The 21,468-nt window shown below is 42.9% G+C and overlaps 1 protein-coding gene across 1 annotated transcript in view; it reads right to left on the bottom strand.

Moving 5' to 3' along the window:
• The window catches only part of SYBU (syntabulin), a gene marked incomplete at both ends in the record, with an annotated part of 41,067 nt that overhangs the window by 7,048 nt on the left and 12,551 nt on the right, over positions 1 to 21,468 (bottom strand). The window contains 3 exon segments of the mRNA XM_084260209.1: positions 11,571 to 11,577; positions 11,581 to 11,654; positions 18,690 to 18,887. Coding sequence (XP_084116335.1) covers positions 11,571 to 11,577; positions 11,581 to 11,654; positions 18,690 to 18,887 — 279 coding nt within the window.

The following is a 21,468-nucleotide window of genomic DNA, read 5'->3' as shown; positions in this document are numbered from 1 at the left end:
CAATGTCGGGATCAGCACCCCCTTCCTTCTCTGTGCCGCTGGTTCAGCCCAGCCCAGATATGCCTCAGCCCAATTTCAAGCACCAGAATGTGAAGGCTGGCTCTGGGTAAACCCCTCTCACCAACTCCACACCCAATGCAACAGCCCTGACAATCCCACTGCTGTAACCAAAGCGCAAGTTTGCAAGGGGAGGGGGGGGAGCAGCAAAGGCGCCTTGATCACAGGGTATTTATATCGTATCTGCAGATGCAGATGTCAGTGACCCTCTCCCTGGGGAAGCAAAATGACCGTGGGACACAATGTCTGAAACTGCAACAGTTTTCCTGATAAACAAAACACTCCCGCCTACGGTACCAAACACTGCCTCAGCACCACGCTGCTCCCAAATCTGCTTTTCCAAGCAAGACCCGAACAGACAAACACATCGCACAGATCTCATACCTCTGGTGCTCGGGCCCACAAAACATTCCTGCCTTTGCGAGACGCCAACAGCTTCCCAAAGCCGAGTCCTGGCTGTGGCACAGAGAGCAGGAGCTCTAGCTGAGGCTCATCTCTGGTTAAGCAGACCACATCATAATCAGATCTCGCTATCGAAAGCATCTCAAGGAAGCAGGGTTTAATAATAGCTTCTTCCTGACCTGCCTGGCTGGGAGCGTGGTGCTGGGAAGTGCCGCGCTCGGCCCCGCCGATGCGCGTCAGCAGAGCCCGGAGACGCAACTGTGTGAAGGTTGAGCTTGCTCAAAGGCTGCACCGTGCCCGGGACCAGGAACCGTGTCGGCAAAGCACAAATTAACCTTTTTGGCCCCAGTTCTGTTAACAGCTACACACAAGCTCAACACTGAGTGCGGGAGGCTACTCATGCTTAAAATTAGCCATGTGGATATTTATAGAATCTTTGAGAACATTTTATAAATTAAAGGAGTCACTGCTAGTATCTGTTCCAAGCGTGTTAGTTATGCTCAAGCCAGCTCTGTTTGTGGCAGAGCTCAACAACAATGTTACTAGGAGACTTTAAAAAATATTTTCTCCCATTTGGTAGCCATCTCTAAGCAAAATAACATGGCATCCATCCACATAATGTCAATTGCAACATATTCTCCTGGGTAATGTGACTTCTGTTTTACAAATATCTTAAAGAGGTGAAACTCCTTACCTAGCAGCCATACGGGCAGGAGCCAAACACGTCCTCTAATCTTTCCTAATGCCATTTTCCAAGCTGATAGCTCCCTAAGGACACCTGTTGACTATTTTTGTCGGTGTGACAATGTGATTGCAAAAGCTCCCACAGTAAGCCCCAGAACAACCTGCTGATTCAGTGACAGCCATGAAAGAGGTTGGCATTTCTCAGAAACATAGTATTTTGTCCTAACTAGCCCTAACACTTGTTTTGCCCTGAACTTTTGCCTAAGACAACTGTCCTACCCACCATTTCCTGCAAAAGAAGCTGTATGTTGAGCTGCCAGCTTCAGCAGCATCCCCTCTGAAATTGAGTCACACAGTGTCAGAACACCAGCAGCGCACTGGCAGGCAAGCTGGCTCGGAACTGCGCTCTGATGGAAATGCTCGTGCTGCACGTACAGCACCCAACGCTGGACGGCCTGTGGGTCCAGCCTCCCCCTGCCTCGCAGGCGGCTTCTGGGCAGCAGCACGCCCACGCCACAGGAGCTGAGCTGTGCACTGCCCTGTGAAATGGGAAGAACAACACAAGGACAGCCAAGAAATCACTGCAACATTTTCCAGGATCACTCCTTGCCTGGAATGGGATCTGAGAAGCAGGGCTGCAATCGTGCAGCATCTAGAGCTGTCCCTGCACTTTACTGCTCAATGGGCAACATCACTGAGCTAAGAGCACGCTGCAGGCGTCGTCGTGCTTTCTGCTGCCTTTTAGGTTCCCTGCTGTCCCAAGAGCAGTGCAACAGTCACCTAGCTGCAGCTGACGTGGAGGGGAGAAGAAGGGAGCCTGCCACCCTGGGACTGCGTGCAGGCAAGTGTGGGCAGGCACAACCCACCTGTGTGCTCTGCTGTGGGTCGGGGACCAGAGCTCAAGGAGCTAGTGCCATCCTGCTGCAGTGTGGGACTCAACTGGGAAGCCTCCTAAGGACTCCAGAGCAAATTTGCCATCCTGCATGTGATATAATTACAGATTTTGGGGCAGGATTGAGGAGAGGGAGAAGGAGCTGCCTGTGCAAAGGCCACTACACCTCCAGCTCCCACTGCTGCGTGTTCATCCCACGTGTGCAGTGCAGCCATTACACATACATACTGGGTGGAGAAAAGCCCCACCTTTAACTCTGCTCTCTGCACTGCCTTGTAGTGCAAGGGTAATGACACAGTACAGCACCGTACCACACGCCACATTCACAGCTTCTACAGGTAGAACAGATCAGGTATATTGGGCCTATTGGGACAGTGTGCAAGTAGAAATACCACCTCATGTCTGTATATACACATTCAGAGACAGTACATACATTTCTTACACAAAGTCACACAACCGCCACACATGCACGTCTGGAGTGTGGCATCCCAGTCTGCTATTTCTAGCCACTGCATGTGGTGGTGGGTACCTTGTTGTATGGGCTTTTGGCCTCGATACTAAAATTGTGTTTGCACGTTATCATTTAATCTTTTTCCTTCTGCAGAAATAAAGGTCAAGCTTTCTCATGTGCATTTTCTTGTCCATTTACTATCTAAATAGTAAGACTAAAATATGGAAAAAAGGAAAAAGATTAGTAATATCTGTGACAGGAGCATTGACAGCTGACCAGACCCAGATGCCCAAAAATTCAGGGTGCATATGAATTTTTTGAAATGTAGTCTTTTTAAGTCATTCCTATTTGCAACTTGCAACTTCACTGTGGGAAATGAAGAGCTGCCCTGGAGAAGAGACACAGTTGTGCTGGCCAGAGGGAAGCTGTGAAAGCAAGAGAAAAAGCAGGAAAGCAGGAGACATAAATTTGTGTGTTGTTCAGCAGGGAGGTGGCACGGTGTGCTTCGTAATGTAAATAAAGGTGTAGACAGAAAGACCACCAGGGTGGGACAACCTTTTGTGTAAGAAAGTTGTGGTTCTTGTGTTAATGAAAACTCCAGAAACCTGACTTGAAGATGCTGCGTCAGCCATCTACAGGGTATAAAAGTTTGCTCAGTTGTTTTAAAGTCGTCTTCAATTCACCACAATCGGAGTCTGTGCTTTTCAATATGCCACACTTCACCACTGTTCCACAGATGCCAAACTATATAAACCACAGAGCTGACTTATCTTCTGACTCCATACACATGACCTCTTATATATATATATATCACTATCGATGCTAGGTTTTGCATATAGTCACCCTGTGAAGCAGAGCTGTAAATAAGAGTGCTGACAGTGTGTCCTCAAAATGTAAAGCACTTAAATTTGCTGACCTTCCATGCCTTCAAAAGTATCCTGTTATATGGCAAAGAGACCGAAATATGCATATATTTGAACTTGCATATGTTCACCACTCCAGCACATCAACTAGAGGAATAAGTAAGTGGCACACTGTCTCTGTAGATAGCTTTATTTAGAGACCCCAGGGGAAGAGAGAGGGCTTGGCTGCTTTTCCATCTGGAAAGCAGAGTGAAATCAGTTGCAATGCCCACTATTGAAATATATTTTTAAGAGATTTGGTTTCATTTTTCTAGAAACCTTTAACTCACAGATACATCTCTAACTCTAGTCTTTAATAGCATAAGCAGTTTATTTCCAGGAAACAATAATGCTGCTTCTTTCTCCATGTAATATGAGCTTGTTCCCGCAAGGTTGTTTTGTACAGCACATGCAATCTAGGAAAGCCACAATGCTCACATGTGTAGTGGTTTGACCGTGGCTGGAGGCCAGATGCCCACCAAAGCTGCTCTGTCACTCCTCTTTTCAGCTGGACAGTGGAGAAAATATATATTGAGAGGCTTAGGAGTCAAGATAAGGACAGGGAGAGATAATTCTGCAATTAGCGTCATGGGCAAAACAGACTCAAAACAGAAAAAAGGAAAGAACAGAATAAAGGAAAGAAAACTCTCTAATTTATGACACTACACTGCACACCCAGTGACACCAGAGTTGCGTAATGAGATGTGCGACCAGATCTTAAATCACCTCTCTCTACTCCTCCCTTCTTAGTAGACTTCACTTGAGTCATGATTTTGCTGCCTTCTTAGCACTGTTTTAGCACTGGCACTGGCCCGGTGTCAAAGGGATGAAACGTGCTGGTTGCTTGCACTCCCCAAGGCACACATGTGGCTACATGCAGGAGTACAAGTATATGGCAAAGTCTGTGAGACACTCCTCTCCAACATCTCCTGTGGACTGGTGGAGCTATATTCCCTCCTGCCACACTCTCTGCTGTGAATCTTTTTTTTTTTCTTGCAGTAGCTAACACAGAAGGTTGGAAAAGACCTTTAAGATCATCAAGTTCAACTGTTGCTGTCCTATGCTACACCATATTCCTAAGTACCTGATCTACCCTTTTTTTGAACACATCCAGGGATGGTGACTCAACCCCCTCCCTGGGCAGCCTGTTCCAGGCCCTGACAACTCTTTCAGTGAATTTTTTTTTTCCTAACATCGAATCTGAACCTGCCCTGGCACAGCTTAGTGCCATTTCCCCTTGTCCTATCTCCCCACTCTTTAGTGGACATCCTCCTGGCTGCCTGCCAGTGCTCCCTCATCAGACAGCTCTGTTAATTGCCTTTCAGCCAATGGCACAGTGCAGTAACAGCTGCTACCTTGGGCAGCCAGCAAAGATGCAGTCAGAGGGGATATGGAGCAGAATTTTTTCCCTGTGGCTTTCCATAAGTTGTTCAAACCTGCTGGGTGGGGAGACTTCCAGCTCAGAACCTGACAGCAGACTTTGGGGAAGAACTGCAATCCAGATCCTGGTTCCCTGCATTTGGATCTAAACTCCATGTTACGAATTATCTCCTCAGTCAGGCTGCTGGTGGTATGATCTAAAGTAATTATGTATCTTGATTTCTGCTCATTTTGCATTTGTAGTCTTCTTACTTTGGAAGGTTTGTTATCAAACAATCAAAATTTATCTCATTAAGCAGTCTTCTGATCTCATCTACATACTGGAGTTTTGGTAGTAATCTGAACTACATTAATGCAAAATATAAGCACTGCAGATCTCAAAATGAATGCAGAATGTGACTTGTGTATGCTGTGAAACCACAATCAATCAAGCTCTTCTCTAAGAGCACAGTCACTACAAACTAATTACTGATACTGGCTGAAAGCCATCGTGTATATTCTGCATATCACTATGATCTGGGCTTCTGTTTTTCTTAATTGTCTTTAATTCATAGATTTGTAGAGCAGCCACAAGCAGATGCTGGAACAGACAAAGTGCATTGCAAACTGGGGTGGCTTCTTCTGCCTTATAGATCTTAATAGATTCCTCATATAGAAATCACCCTGACCTAATTATTTTTGGTGCTTCTACATGCAGTTTGAGCTGTTCTAACAACACCTTAAAAATGTCTCTCATAAATTTTCTCTTCTTAGCCTGAAATGACCTTTGTCAGGGAGAACATATGTTCATGGAACAGAAGAGAACAGTCTGGGGAACTTACCTTCCTGTTCAAACAAAAAGGCTTTTTGGATCAGAGCTGGAAGTAATGCTACCTTTGCTACCTCAGCCTCAACAGAAACATTGAGACTGCATGTTCAGAAAGTACACAGATAGCTCTATAACATGATATTCAACTTGCATCCAACAGTTTTATAAAATGTATGCATAAATCCACCTACAGACAAGTAGTTTTTATAAGCAAGCACATGGTGTCACCTCAGGAGATTTTTCACATACCTGGCAGTACTATTTGGTCTGCTTGAAAGGAAATGGATAGGCTGGTCAGGAGTATTTTTAAGAGCTGGAAAATGTCATCTTTGGCAGGGATGGCTTAGCAGTACACAGAAAGGGAGTGAACTCCATCACAGACTGGGAAAACTTCCCAGCCCTCCCGCCACGTTGGTGGCAGAAGTTTAACAAAGGGCTTTCAGAGACCCCTTCAACACATCTGAATCTGCTTCCCATGTGCAAGGAGGAGCGAGGCTGGCTGGTGCACAGCCATTAACTGCACAGGCAGGCCTTCACAGAGTCTATGCAAATGCACGACGTCACATCCCAAACCTGATTCAGCTGAAAGCTTCTGCACAGTCACCCTTAAGGGAAGACATATGCTTTTCATTATGACCTGCAGAAAACATTTTGAATCAGTTTGACATGTTTTCAGCAGGGAAGAGAAAAACACTAGAAGGAGAAGCTTATCTGGGAGGCAACTAACTAAACAACCCCGCAGTCCCTGGATGAACAGCCAAATTTGTCACAAGCTCATCAAACATTTACTGTAACACACATGTTGAAATGGGTACAAAAAACTATTCAAGTTCAAGTGTCATCTACGGAAAAGAACAGTAACCCCCTACCCAGTATAATCATTAGTTGCCTAAACTGTATTTTTTTTTTAAGTAATAAAGCCAAGGTAGGTGTGGGGGAGCTGCATTTCAACCTGGCTGCTGTCGTTCGATGCTTTTTCCCTCCATTTGCAGTCTTATCGTTAAGAAAATGACAGAGAAGCAGCCCGCTCTTTTTCAGTTTATTAATCTTCATGGGTTTGTGGTCACACTGTTCTCTGCCAACTCCAACAAACAGCCACAGCTTGCCCAGATTTCCAAAGCCAGCAGCTTCCTATTACTTACAGAGTTTCAGAGGGGAGGAACAGAGACCCGTAATGAAGCACCTCGGCATGGAAGCAAGGCCAGGCTCGTTACACTAACAAAATATGAAACAAACCCAGCAGAATTTTCCTTTCCTATAAATACATTTTATGTAATGTGTTATATATAATCTACTCTATTATAAAGTAGGTTTACTATTCTCTTATGTCACAGTAAAGGCTCCTTGGGGAAGTGATGTCCGCCTTGCAGTGGATTTATGAAAGGCTGCAGCGTCCCCAGCTCCCAGAGGAATTTTGGAAGCGGAGTTCTCCTGGTCTGCCCTCCCTCTTGGGAATTACCTCTCATCAGCATCAATCAGCAAAGCTTCTCAGCTCTGTGAAATTCTTGTTTCTGGGCATGCCTAGAACCAGGTTGGCCTAAAAAACACTGAACGGCTCAGTGCCCGGCTCCTGCCTGAAGTCAGGGCTGGGTGTTTCACAGCACGCTGAATACACAGCATCACAGAATCATGGAACCTTTGAAGTTGGAAAAGACACCTAAGATCATCAAATCCAGTCGTCTGTCCAATACCATCATGTCAACTAAACCATGTCCTAGAGTGCCACATCTACACAGTTTTTGAACACCTCCAGGGACGGTGACGCTACCACCTCCCAGGGAAGCCTGTTCCAATGCCAAAGCACTCTTTCAGTGAATAAATTTTTCCTAATATCCAAACTAAACCTCTCCTGGTACAATTTGAGACCATTTCCTCTCATCCCATTGCTAGTTGCTTGGGAGAAGAGACCAACTCCCACCTCCCTACAAACTCCTTTCAGATAGTTCTAGAGAGGCCCACACAAAAGTAACCTGAGGAAAGCTCTCTTCTGCTGTCTGCTTTGCTGGGGAAAGAAGGGATCCCCCTGGGATGTGCAGGGCCAGATTTAGATTTGAACTGGGATTAGGCTCCTGTCATCTCCCCATCACACCACCAGGAACACCCACTGCATCCAGCGATAAGAACTAGAAGAGATGGGATTCCTGTCCTCTCAGCTTACCATGGCCCTCTCAGCTCCTCTGCAAATCCACCCAATTTAGGATGCATGCCTGTCTTCATTACTCGCTGCTATACGAGCGAATCCAAACAGGCTTCATTTTCCACAACTCCTGCCTCCCTCAGGAAACCCTACCTGCCCCTACATCAAACACACCTGAGAAAAATAACCTGCTGTGCTAGCTAGAGTTTTGGCAAAGCTGGGGAAACCCTTAACCTAGTTGCTCTCCTGGTTGCTGTTTTCTTTTTTTTAATTTTGGTTTATTTATTGGAACAGGACATTGGTGTGCATCTCTCCCTTCTCCTTCCTGAGAACCAAAACAGTTTCACCACCTCTGAAACAGGCCAACCATTCAAAACACTATCACTATCTGCACAGACCTGTGTAGCTGTTTATGTCTGAGCTTCCATTCTGATCCCAGTAACCACTGGCTTACCCAATGCCTTTATGCCACGCTGAAATCAAATGAGTGAGATTTGCATGACTAAAATATATTCCCTTAGCTTTCCATGCCTACAAAGAAATATGGAGATATAAAAACATTGGACATATCCACTCAATACCTCTTAAAAAGTATATAAAGTAATCACTCTGACAGGAAAAAAACAACTTTTATGTAGTAATTTGGTCACCAAAAAAAAAAAACCAAAACAACTCAGAGAACACTGAAACTATTTATGATTTGACTTAAACTTGCCCAGAAAATAGAAAACTGCAATTTTCTACTTTCTATTTGAAATGATGCTTTAATTTTGAAAACTTTATTCTTTTGAAAAGGGGGTAAAAACATAAAAACCCCATCCCTAAACATTCTGAATATTTGAGAATGAATATTGTCTTTTTTCAGTCTGAAACAAAGGTTTTCTCTAATGTTTTGATTTGGCAGCAAACCCCCAAATCGGTTGTTTGTAAGCTCCACTTTGAACATACTGAGATATCAGACAAAAAAAAAAAAAAGAAATAGGAGATGTAAAGCAAAATAGAAAAGGAAATAATCTATCAATTCTTGAGTAAACATTGCTCAGAAAACAGTTTAAATCCCAGGATTCTCATTAAAAAGGCATTAATAACCTGGAAGAATTCCAAAAAAAGGTCAACAATAATGATAACAGGATTACAGGGCACTGTTTATGGAGGGAGATTAAGGGAATGCAATTTGTGTATTCTAAGATAAAAATAAATACTGGCAATGCTGTTTATCACAGGGAGGAGGAATACAGCTGGAAGCTGTAAAGAAAGCCGTGTAACAGTAATACAGGAGTCTGGCTGTGATGCGTGTTATTTCATGAAAAATGACTTGAAATAAAAACTGATGGTTGGTGGGAGTTGTGCATAGTGAAACGGAGCTGGAGTAGAATACTTTAGCCAGGGAATCAGAAAGCTATTTTAAACATTGGCATAAATAATACAGATGTAATTTAAAAACAGAGCACATAGAAAAAAAGAGTCTCCTAATGGAAGATCCATAATGGCCTCTTTCGTATGCATGGCATTTCTTTCTGTGGAGGTGAAGCAGGCTGAAAACCACAGCAAACAGCCAGGAGGAGTGGAAAATTCACTGCAGCAAATACACAAAATGCAAAGTGTGTTCTAGCTTGACCTCACACATATTTTAAATGAAATACTTAAATGTGCAGTGTGTATAGGATTGGTTTCTCCTCTTGGCTCATATTCCACTCTGGATTAGCAGAGGAGAGAAAAAAACCCAACCCTGATTGAAGATACAGAAAGACCTTTTTCTGACTAAAGATCACAGCTGTTGCCATCTTCCATACCTGCCTTAACTCTGACCTCTGAACCCCAGTGCCCTTCTTACGCCAAGCACTCAGCCATCCTTCCCAGATGCAGGAGACTTGCATCTCTACCAAAAGGCATTTGGAGCTAAAAGATGAATTGGCTGGCACGAGTCTCACCCACTCCAGCAGCATGGGCGGCTCCCTGCAGAAGTCCCACATCTGCATCCCTTACTCCCTCTGTAGTTATATCCACGGCTCTCTCATGGGCCAAATCTAAGCTCGAGGTCGTAAGCATCCCAAGGCAAGAATTTCCCTTTAACGGTGGCTGTCCCACTTTCTGTAGATTTGGAGCAGTATCAGGACAATTAACGGGCCAGAGAGCCAGAGAGAGAGAGAGAAAGGAGTTATGGTGTGCCTGCTGGGAACTCGGCTTCAAATCCCCAGTAAAACAGTTACTAAATTATATGAAGTGGAACAGCTTCCCTGGGAGCAGACTTCTGCATCAGTCCTGTATTGGGGCACTCTTCTCCACTGTGCTCAAGTCCATCCTCCAAAAGAGGCACAAACAGATCTAAATAGAAGTTTATTTTCCCTTTATTTGAACTAAGTAACAAATCTCCTTTTTTTAATTACTATTTCTTATTTTCTTTGTGAGGAAGTAAGTAGCTAACTTCAGAATATTTGTTCTCAAGACCCTGAAACACAGGTGGTCTGGGCTACCAGCCCACAGCTGGGCAGATCATTGCCTAGGACAGGTGGGACTCAGGCTTTCACCTTTTACTTTCTAATTCCTCAAGGCTTTCACCTTTTACTTTCCAATTCCTCCTTTGCAATCTCCTGACTTCTTTTTTTGATCCTTGACTTTTGCTGTGACATCTGGGGGCTTTCTGCATCCTGAGGGTCTTTTGAACAAAAAGAGATACAAGTCTTAAGAGGCCACAGCCCAACCACTAATTGCCTACATCTCTACCTAGCACCATATAAAATAGTATTTTAGAATAGAAGGGGTGGATTATAAAATTTGTGACACAGAATTTAAAAAAAGAGTTTTTCTAGGACACTTTAACAGGAGTTTGTAGATTTGGGTTAAAAAATATGAAATACTTCAAAGCTAAAGCACTCTTCGAGGCTGCCTCTCTGCTTATTCTTGGAAGAATTTGAAAGAAAAACTTGGCTATTTCAATGTTTTACACATCAATTCAAGAAAAATTTCTTTAAATTAAAAGTTTAAATCTAAAATATAAAACCAAACTAAAAAATTAAAACTACACCAATAATTTTTACTTTACTTTAAAAGCAACTTTTGCTCACAATACTTATATTATGATTATATCCCAGTATTATTTCTCAGAAGTTACAGAGCAATTTTTGCACTTTGGTGAGATTTAGTTATGTCCTGATAATTCCTGTGAACTCGCAGTGAGAAATGAGATATGGAATCCCATTGTGCCATGCCATTCCCAGGCATGGGGCTATTCAAATGATGCAACATCCCCTTCCATCCCACCACCAGCATCAGTCACCTTCCAGACCTCACAGCACCAACTGCTACTACACACCAAACCTTTGCAGGGTGCTGCTCCTCAATGTTCGATTCTAGGACACAAGCTTTGAGGAAAGCACGGGCTTGAACCTGGGCACAGCATCCTTGCTCCCGGAGGGCAAGATGTGCATGTTCATCTCCCCACAAAGCACATCCCGGTCCTCTGGTACCCATGGCGACGGAGTCTTTAATAACGCCCTGTGTTGGCAGGTCAAGTAAACAAATCTACACAGCTCCATAGCAACAGACGTGAAATTAAAGCGGATCCCATCAGTAAAATATGCAGGAGGGCTCAGTGCACATAGAATTATTATCCGGAAAAGCTTTTTTATTTTAAAAAAAATCAGCAGTAGCTATTTTGTGTAGGCCCAAAATGAAAGGCAAAGAGAAGAAAGAGAAGCAACAGTACATGAGAAAAAGGAATAGGGTCAAAAATTACCACAACTGTACTTGTTAGACTCAGCTTTAGAAAAGATCCCAGAAACTTTAATTATGAAGCACACATATAAGAAAGGGAGAAGAGTGAGATTAACACTGTGCAGGAAATAAATGTTGCACACCGTTGGATCAGAATGTCAGGACAGTTACACTGTCTGCTGCCAGGTGTGGGACAGAAGTGAAGCATTCGAACCACGTGCTTACATCTGGGAAAGATGACACATGCTCGAAGTGTGAGGTGTTGCACTTGGGCCAGAAGAATCCCAGACATAGATACAGACTGGGAGGAGACCTTCTTGAGAGCAGCCCTGCTGAAAAGGACCTGGGTGTCATGGTGGATGAGAAACTTAACATGAGCCAGCAGTGTGCTCTTGCAGCTCAGAAGGCCAGTGGTACCCTGGGCTCCATCAGAAGAGGGGTGGCCAGCAGGGACAGGGAGGTGATTGTCCCTCTCTACTCTGCCCTCGTGAGGCCCCATCTGGAGTACTATGTCCAGATCTGGGGCCTGCAATACAAGAAAGATGTGGAACTGTTGGAGAGGGTGCAGAGGAGGGCCACAAAGATGATTAGAGGGCTGGAGCACCTGCCCTACAAAGAGAGACTGGGGGAGCTGGGTTTGTTCAGCCTGGAGAAGAGAAGGCTGCGGGGGGGGACCTCGTTACAGCCTTCCAGTACCTGAAGGGAACATACAAACAGGAGGGGAATCAACTTTTTGAAAGGCTAGACACTGGCAGGACAAGGGGGAATGGATTAATGCTAAAAGAAGGAAGGTTTAAATTGGATATTAGGGGGAAGTTTTTTACAGAGAGAGTGGTGAGATGCTGGAACAGGCTGCCCAGAGAGGTGGTGGATAACCTGTCCCTGGAGGTGTTCAAGGCCAGGTTGGATGGGGCCCTGGACAACCTTGTGTAGCCTGGAGGTTGGTGCCCCAGCCTGTGGCAGGGGGGTTGGAACTCTCTGATACTTGGGGTCCCTTCCAACCCAGACTATTCTATGATTCTATGACTCTATGCTCAGTGCTTCCTCCATTCTTAATACCACAGTGATGTTTTAAAAAGCAGATGAAAAGCCTTCCAGAAGCACACATATCTGACCACTGTGTATCAGTCCTTTGCCCAATATTGAGCTGCTTAAGCACCTAATGCGCAAGTTAAACCCATCCTCATCAGGTTTAAGTTAATTGGGTAATCTGGGCTTTTACTCTTCCTCTTTCATTTGCAAGATCCTCTGCACCCCTCAGAGAATTTGCATTTCAAGATTACAAATAAACACAGGCACATCAGGAGATTCCTTATTATTAGTTCAAATAAAGAGGTACAAAAGAAACAAAGATATGGAGAACTTACCATAGAAATCACAGAACATTAGGACTTGGAAGAAACCTCAAAAGATCATCTAATCCACTCCCCTTGCCAGAGCAGGATGACCTAGACAAAATCACACGTTTCTCCATGTGGGTTTTGAGTATCTCCAGAGAAGGAGACTCCACAGCCTATCTGGGTAGCCTGTCCCAGTGCTCCATCACTCTCACAGTGAAAAAGTTTCTCCTTATGGTCTTAGGCAAGATGTTCCACCATTTGTTATCAACTCACTTCACCCAGTCCATCTTCAGACCTTTTTTTGTTCTATGACCAATTATTTAAAGTAGAGCAAATGAGGTATAGCTCATTTCCCAACTTCAGTATTCTTACACCTGTGGCACCAGCCACATATGTAAATATCTGGATAGTCTCAGGAATGGAAGCACGAACCTTCCCATCTACACTGCATGAGTTGGGTTATTGCTGCAGGCTGGGAGCATGGTGTACTCTGATTAAATCCTGCATTTGTAACTGGGTGAAATATTCTTTGACATACCCTTGTTCTTAATTATGCCTCCCCCAGAAAAGGTGCAGCCTTGGAATGTGGGTTATAAAGTACTGCTAAGGAAGCCACAGCAGAAACAGAGACATTGCACTGAGGTCACCAGTCTCCTCATTGCTCTCACCTTTGAGTGATTGTGCTTTTAAAATGAAGCATGCCAACTTGCTTTAGGGATCAGTCAAGGCAGAGCGCTGCCTCCACACATAGGTTTTCTGGTTCTGTTTTTGGTGTGGGTTTTTTGTGTGGGGTTGTTGGTTTTGTTTTTGTTGGTTGTTTTTATTAAGCAGCCAAACAACGTGCCTTTACCTTAGAGTACATAGTACACCAGCAGGATTTAAAATAAAAAAATTAACATAAGTAGAAATGCCAACTAGTAGTTATAAAGAACAATGAACCTCTTTGCAGCTGTAGGATCTATTCAAGTTAGCACATTCTGTAACTTTTTTTTTTTTATTGCTGTTTCTTAACAACAGGGACAACAGTTCTATTATTTTTCCCTCTGCTTGCAGAAATTTGGTACATAGAATGAACAAAAGCCATGCAAATACAAGATACAATGTTCTTGGAAGAATGCAGCAGTAAAACCTGCCTTTCTAATATTTTATAACCCTTCCCAAGATAAAACAAAGTCCTATCACTGCATCCTTCTGCAACCAAACAGAAGTTCTTGAGAGAGTGATATATTGTTCCAAAGTTACCTCTAAGGCAATCCTCTCACAACACTTAAACATCAAGTCATCTGTTTTTCAAGCAAAGCACATACATGCACATGTACATACATACATATGTATATATATATATTTATCAGAGTCAGGCACTAGTATTCCCACAGAACCATAGTGAAGAGAGGGAGTGTTTTCTTGTGTTCATATGGAATTTTGTGGTCCCTAATTTCTGCTCATTGCCTATTGTCCAAGGCAGGTGATCTGCGTGGTGAAAGCCTCTGAGGTTTGCTCATTAATTTGAGCAGACCAAAGTTTTAATGCTGAGTTCTGAATGACTGCCCCTTTGGAAATACAATCCATTGTAGCTCAACTGCTGTACAGTCACAAACTGCCATTTTAGACATATTCAGAAATAGAAGGCCAGATGTTTCATCAGCAGTGAAAAAGTATCATTTTTTGTATAGTCTGCTGCTACCTGGCATGGTTATTACTGAACCAAGCTGTGAAGGACAGCCAGCCAGTCTTCATCAGATCTGGGACCTGCCCCTAACTGCGGCTCACCTTGGTCTCCTGTCATGCAGCGGTGCTTACACCTCTCCTCTGCAGGCTCCTGAAGGTACAAAAGCAGCAAGTCTGGGACAGTCTTAATCTTTTGTCTTAAGTCTTAGCAATTTCATGTGAAACTTCAGCAATTCCATGGGCTCAAAGAGACAGCTCCTACAGTAACCTCAAGCTCATTTAGAAAACTGTCCCAAGTTTGCCCGTGAAGACCAGAACTTTTCCCAGAAATGCTGAAGACAGTCATCTGATCTGTTGCACTTCTCAAATCATGACGTCCACAGACAATTAAATACAAGTACATCTCTGTGTTACTTTAAACACACAAACCTTTTAAAAGTTACTGACACAACTCTTGCCCAAGATTCCCTTCTTTATCTGAATGTCTTTGGAAGTTTCTCAGTGCTCTGCAGCTTGCAGAGCCAGATTTTGAATCCTTGCACTAAGCAATCTAATGGAAATCAAAAAACAAGATGGGACAGACTGTCAAAGAAAGCAAAACAGTTCCCACTGTTCTCAACAAACTATGGTCATGAGCTGCAGGAATTCAAGATGGATCTTTGCCGGATGAATACACCAAGAAAGTGAATATGTGGAAATGCTTATGCTCCTGTTTATTCAATTACAGAAACTGTAGGATTCAGCACAGCGCTGTCATACAAAACATAGGCTTAATTAAGCTTTTGTGCCTTTTTGCCAGGGCATTTGCTGCAGTGCATTTTTTATTGCTTTTAATATTTCATAAATAAATCACATCCAAAAGAAGGAACAATTCTAACATCCTGAACTTAAAAGGCTGGTAACTTTCTCCTGGAGTGAATGTTATGTATCTTCCTTAATGTTGCTATCGTCTCCATCCTTTCCTGGGAAAGCAGGCACAGCTTTTAAGCCAAATTCACCTATAACACTGCTGTGATTCAGATTTAATGCACAATAAAAACCATTACCAACTATCCCAAATAAATAATTTCTTCATGATTATAAATCTTGCAGAGGTTTAGTAAGATGCAGTGATTATGCATTCCAGGATTAAGTATGGTTCACTATGCAAACAACATAAATTATGAATGATATCCAAATCTACTTCGTTGATACTTCAAGAGGTGAAGATGACTTAGATCCATATAACTATGCCTTAGGCTGTTAGAGTAAAACAAGCAATGTTGTATTTCATACTTTGAAGTACAGAAAAGAAAGATGAAGTGTTGTTGCTAGAGTAGCAGAAAAACACTGGATCTTGGGAACAGTCTAAAAACATCCCAGGGTTCATTCTCAGTGCTATCCCACTCTGACATTTCCCGAATTATCTAAATATTTGTGTGAGTGCTACTTCTGAGATTCAGCATGTTCCAAGAAAACAATTGTGGAAACAGATACATTTCCAGCAAAATGACAGGGATTTTGAAGGTGCATGCTGATTGATGTACTTGCCTACAAAAATGTTGTGCAGGAGAATCTGTAAAAGATAGTGGTAAGCTGGATTTTTGCCTCATGTCTGGATCCTGCTATGTAGACACTATCTCAAGAAGTTTCAGATAAATATGAAGTAGAGGTTATCTCCATAAATCAGTAAGGGCTTTTGGTAGAGAAGGGTACTATGCACAACCCCTTTTTGCTGAGGTCTGAGGTTTCCAGCTGTATGCAGAGCTAGGCCACATATGACAAGGGCATGTTGCTGTTATTCTCCTCCCCACATCCCACTTTGTTTCTACTGGTACCCTGTTACTCCCCACGTGTTTTGCTACAGGACACAACCTCCTCTTTGCACAAGGCCTAGATGATCCTGACTGAGCCACCAGAAATTCATGCACAAGCAGGTGATGGAGAAGGGACTGCATCCACCTGAAGCCAAGAGACAGCAGTGGGAGAGAATTACATGAACCTCTGTGGCCAAAAGTGTTGTCCCCTGGGGTGCTCCCTCTTCAGGAAGGTCCCTCACCTGTGTCACACTCTACTATGAAGTATTTTTATGACACCTTTTCACTATAAAGGTGTGGGAGATTTGGCAACAATCTAGAAGTACTCTGTAAATCAGACCTGATTCCTGCTCTGAGAGCTTTGATGGGTTTCAGATATTCCAGAGACAAATTTTCCAACCTTAGAGCAGCATTGAGGTACCGACAGCTACAGAATGACCCATCTACAAGAATACCTGAATACCTAAACTAAGGCCATGCAGACTTGAAACAATACTGTCAACTAAAAGATGACTTCTGACTATTACTGTAACTAATAACTTGATATTAGAGGTCAATATAAGTGTAATAATTGAAAATGATGAAGCAATTTACTGAAAAAAGTGCATGACTCTTTTCCATGTGTATAGGGCTCTTCAGTAGAAAAAGTCTTTCAAAATTCTTCATCCACATTTCGCTAAGCTGCATTCATATTCATATACAAAATGTTTGTGGTAGCCATGACTGCAGATTTGACTGTCGTATACCCTATTCACTGTATTCTGCATGCAAGAAATTCCTTGATTTTAATGGAACACAAAACAAACCTTAAAAAAACTATTATCTATTATCCATTATTCAGAGTAATGGGAGACTGGGAACACTCAAGCAACAGAGAGCTATGAAATGAGCTGAGAACTTGCAGGGGTAGTGGTAAGTCAGACTTAATCAGCAATTTCAATGACCAAGAAAGTGAAGAATTTTTGCAACAGATTCTCTACTGTCTCTGGATTAAACATAGTGCTGGCACTTCTGAGCCGGCTCCTCATGAAAGTACCTAAATTGTGTCCAGAAGTAAGATGAGTCAGGAAACATATAATGATTTCAGCTGAGATAAAGTTATTTTTCTTGCTAGTAGCTGGTGTAGTGTTGTGGTTCAGATTTAGTATGAGAATAATGTTGATAACATGCTAAAGTCTTTAGCTGTTGCTAGATAGTTGTTGTGCCTACACTAAGTCAAGGACTTTTCATCTTCTCATGCCCTGCCAGGTGCAGAAGAATCTAGGGGAGCACAGCCAGGACAGCTGACCCAGACTGGTCACTGGGATATTCCCTGCCATATGATGTCATGCATGGTGCTTAACCAGGAAAGCTAGCCAGGAGGCAGATTGGCTGCTTGGAAACAGACTGGGCATCAGCACCATCTTCCCCCTTTCTGCATGTGGCAAGCAATTGTGTTTGTGCATCACTAGTTCTATATATATTCTTCTTACAGTTATTACTATTATTCTCTTCCTTTGTTACCTTATTAAACTGCCTTCATCCGAACTCACAAGAGATTTTTTTGCGTTTTGTCTTGTTTTGTTTTCCATTGTCCTCCCCCTCCCCCTGGGGCAGCGGGGGCTCCTGCATATGCTTAGTTACTGGCTGGGGTTAAACCATGACAAAACAGTAGAGCCAGGAGATACATGAGTTCAGAAACCATGCGTCAGTTCTGCAGTTGGCTCTGCACAGGGTCAGAAGAACCCTCTCTTTCTCCATGCTTAATTAAATAACAGCACAAATATCCTGGCCATTCGTAACCAAGATCTGCTTGTACATGAATCACACACAAAAAAATCTTATCTGCTCATTAAAATTACAGCAGCCAATGACACACCGAGATATTTAGTCTTGGATGTGCAACAAGCAGGTGCTGAGTTACTCTGTGGTCTGAGGTGGCCAATTAGCCTGAGGGAATGAGAGATGCTCTCGATTCAGCCAGTGCTCTGTGGATCTGTATCTGCTGAACTCCCGCACGTAGGCTGCCTGCCATCTTGCCGTGGTTTGACAAGTCATACCCCCAGAGCTATCACAGCCTGAACAGCATCCAACAATAAATGTGAAGATCTGTATCAGAAGACTATAATTATTTGCTTTGACAATAAGAGTCATTTATCTTTGGCCAGTGAAATACGTATGCAGTTACCATGAAATAAGATAAAATCCATTTCAGTTGCTATTTGACGTCACCATCCAGTCTCATAAAAGAAAGTGAAGATGTCAATTAATAATATTTCCATGAGAAAGCTAATACTGATAGTGTTTTCAAATCTTGCAGGTGGCTCCCTTGAAAGAACCCAACTTTTAAAAAATGTTATTTACTGTCAGCATTAGTGGTATCACAGACAGCACAACACAATGAATATAGACAGCTATAGATGTACTAGTCAATTAGAAAGTGTAATTAAAGAAATTAAAGCATCTATATTATACTCACCAGGCTTTACAAGGCTTGTCTTTGTCTCCTTCTTATATCGAGTCAGCTGCGGGTTCCCTTCACTTACTGTCCCTGGACTGAATTTCTTCCTGGAGAAGTCTCCATCACTACCCGTGCAAAAACTGATTGGACTGTTTCCAGCATCAGAAGGAGTCTTAACTGGAGATACTGACTGACTACTAGGGCAGCCAGTGTCATCTGAAGAGAAAAAGGAAAACATTAAAATTTCTAACTAATAAGTCCATGAACATTAGCAGAATTAAAAAAAAAAATAATGTTTGGACTACAACCATTTACAGCTTGATATGTACAACCTTGGCTGTGAAACCCGGTGAGAAGCTATTAGTTTCTCTCAGTGTGAAAAAGTTTAGGTAACTTATGGCAGGCTAAAAGGACAAGTGCTTGTTTCACAAAGTCTGACAAAACACCAAGTCAGGGGCTACATACTGAAAACTCAGATCTAAGGTAAATTCTTCTGACTTAGCTAGGTTAGGTAGGGACTATTATAGCATGAAGAAGTGCACATTAAGAAACAAGAGTGGTTTGTGTAGTGCACTCCAGATGAAGCAAGACGTGAATTACCTACAGCCCATATGCACAAAGTCAGGCTTATCATTTAACTGGAATTAATAAAGGTATCTTGAAATTCTTTTTCCTTTTAAAGCAGTGGTGACCACAGAGCTCATTCATTCTTGATAAGAGGCTGTGAGGTACCTGGTTGCACAGAGGGTGCATTATGCACAGACTTCTTTTGTTTCAAGCAAAATTCCTTTTGATGGCACACCAGCGCTTCATGGCATCAGCAGCCACCTTGGGAACAGACCCACATTCCTGACCTTCTGGAGTACAAACATTCCAGCTCATAACAATTAAATGCAAAGTATGAATCCTGAGTCCAGGGGAAATCCACATATCAAACACCCCCTTCATCAAATCACACTCCTGTAATCTTGCGTAATCACAACTCCCCTAGAAGTCACGGTAGTTTTTGAGATACACAACAAAAGCAAACAGGCTACTCTGACACTGGGAAGCCTTGAATATTTACTCTAGTCCCAGAGAAGTGTAATTGTTTGTTCTTTCCCAGGACAAAATGAAAGCTGCCATCTTAATTATGCAATCACACTCTGCTCCCAGTGCATTATCTTCACCTAACATGAAACTCAAAAGAAGTACCTGCAACTGAGCCAAATTATTTGCATGACCATATTGCACTTGCCACTTCCACCCTGTTCATAATTTAGGTCAAGACTGATCTTGCAATGAGCTTTGCATGGGCAGATTGTTTAAAAAGTCAGTATATGACTGCAATTATGAGGCAAAAGGGGCATCCCGTGAATACCTAACCCCCCTCCCACCCACCTCCCCTCTGCAAGAAAGAGCAGCTTTTGCTGTTGTTAACTGTGGCTCCCTCAGCACAGTACAGCAGCCCATGTGAAGCCTTTCACATGAAGCAGTTTTTCTCTGCACCTGGCCAGTTACTCTACTCTCACCTTTGTCCTGCTTCCCACTTCTCCACATCCTGCCTCCAGTACTGAGCAAGGTACCCAGAAGCAAAGACAGTCCCAAGCAAGCTATAGGCATTAGCACACAACAGCAGCTGGAGGTGGTGTTGCCTCGGCTTCTGCAAACCACCAGATGTGATGTCAGGCCACAGGGGCAGCCCAGCCTACTGCCAGAATTGCCTCCCAAAGGGCAGTAACGGTGCAAAGCACCTGACACAGCTTAATCATCTTTGATTCCTTCAAACCAGCCCAATTAAACCTACAGGCATCTCCTTTTGCCATCTCACTGGTGCCTGTTGCAATCAGAATTAGTTTATATAAAAATAGCAGGAAAAAGACAACTGCTAATGAGGTTTTCAGCCCATCATCATTCATCCTGACTGAAGCAGGATTGTTGCCCACACGATTTTTAGTTAATTTTTTATTCTTTCCATTTCCATCGACCTCACAATGTAACTCGACACAGGGAGCAGAGAAGAAGGCAACCTCCTCCCACATCAGCACCCATTTTCTTTTCTCAAGCGTTCAGTCTCTTCTACAGGCTGGATGAATGCTGCTTACAGGGCAAAGGACCAGCACTGCTGAGTGAGCTTTTGGATTGCACTTCAGCAGGTCCTTTACCCATGTCCAAAGCATCTTCTCTTCAGAAGCATGCAAAGATTTATAAACAAATATACACAGAAAAAAGTGCAGGTTCATGCTTAGATTTTTAATTATGACCTCTCCATTTAGATGTTTCTCTATTTCTCAACTTTGTGTTTAAAAAACCCCAAACCAATAAAAGACAGGAAACTATTTACTTCATCTCTCCACCATTATAATAATTGAAATAACTCGACAGGTTCTGTAGACCTCACAGATGTGTTTTACATGGGAGACTATGTACAGATAACTCCCAGAGCTATGATGATGCTACCTGGAAGAACCTCAGGAGCTGATAAAAGCTTAAAAATGAAAGAACTAAACCATGGTGTTAAAAATTCAGGCATTTGAAAAAAACAAATACATACAACTAACTCCAGTAAGGAAATAGGATAGCTAAAGCATACTACAAAAATAAGTATTTTAATTACCACCCCACCCCCCATGGCCTCTGATATCACACTGGTGACACTGTATGATCACACACATCTACATATCCTTGGTTTACCCTTCAGTTTTCATTGCAGCGGGATGGCCATTAAGGAACACATGAGCCTGGCACAAAGAACAACAATTCTTCCCCACTCATACCAATTGTGACCTTTAGGCACATCACAGAATCACAGAACTGC

This window comes from Gallinula chloropus, assembly GCF_964237585.1.
Source record: "Gallinula chloropus genome assembly, chromosome: 2".
Taxonomy (NCBI): domain Eukaryota; kingdom Metazoa; phylum Chordata; class Aves; order Gruiformes; family Rallidae; genus Gallinula; species Gallinula chloropus.
This window is presented reverse-complemented; position numbering and strand designations above follow the sequence as displayed.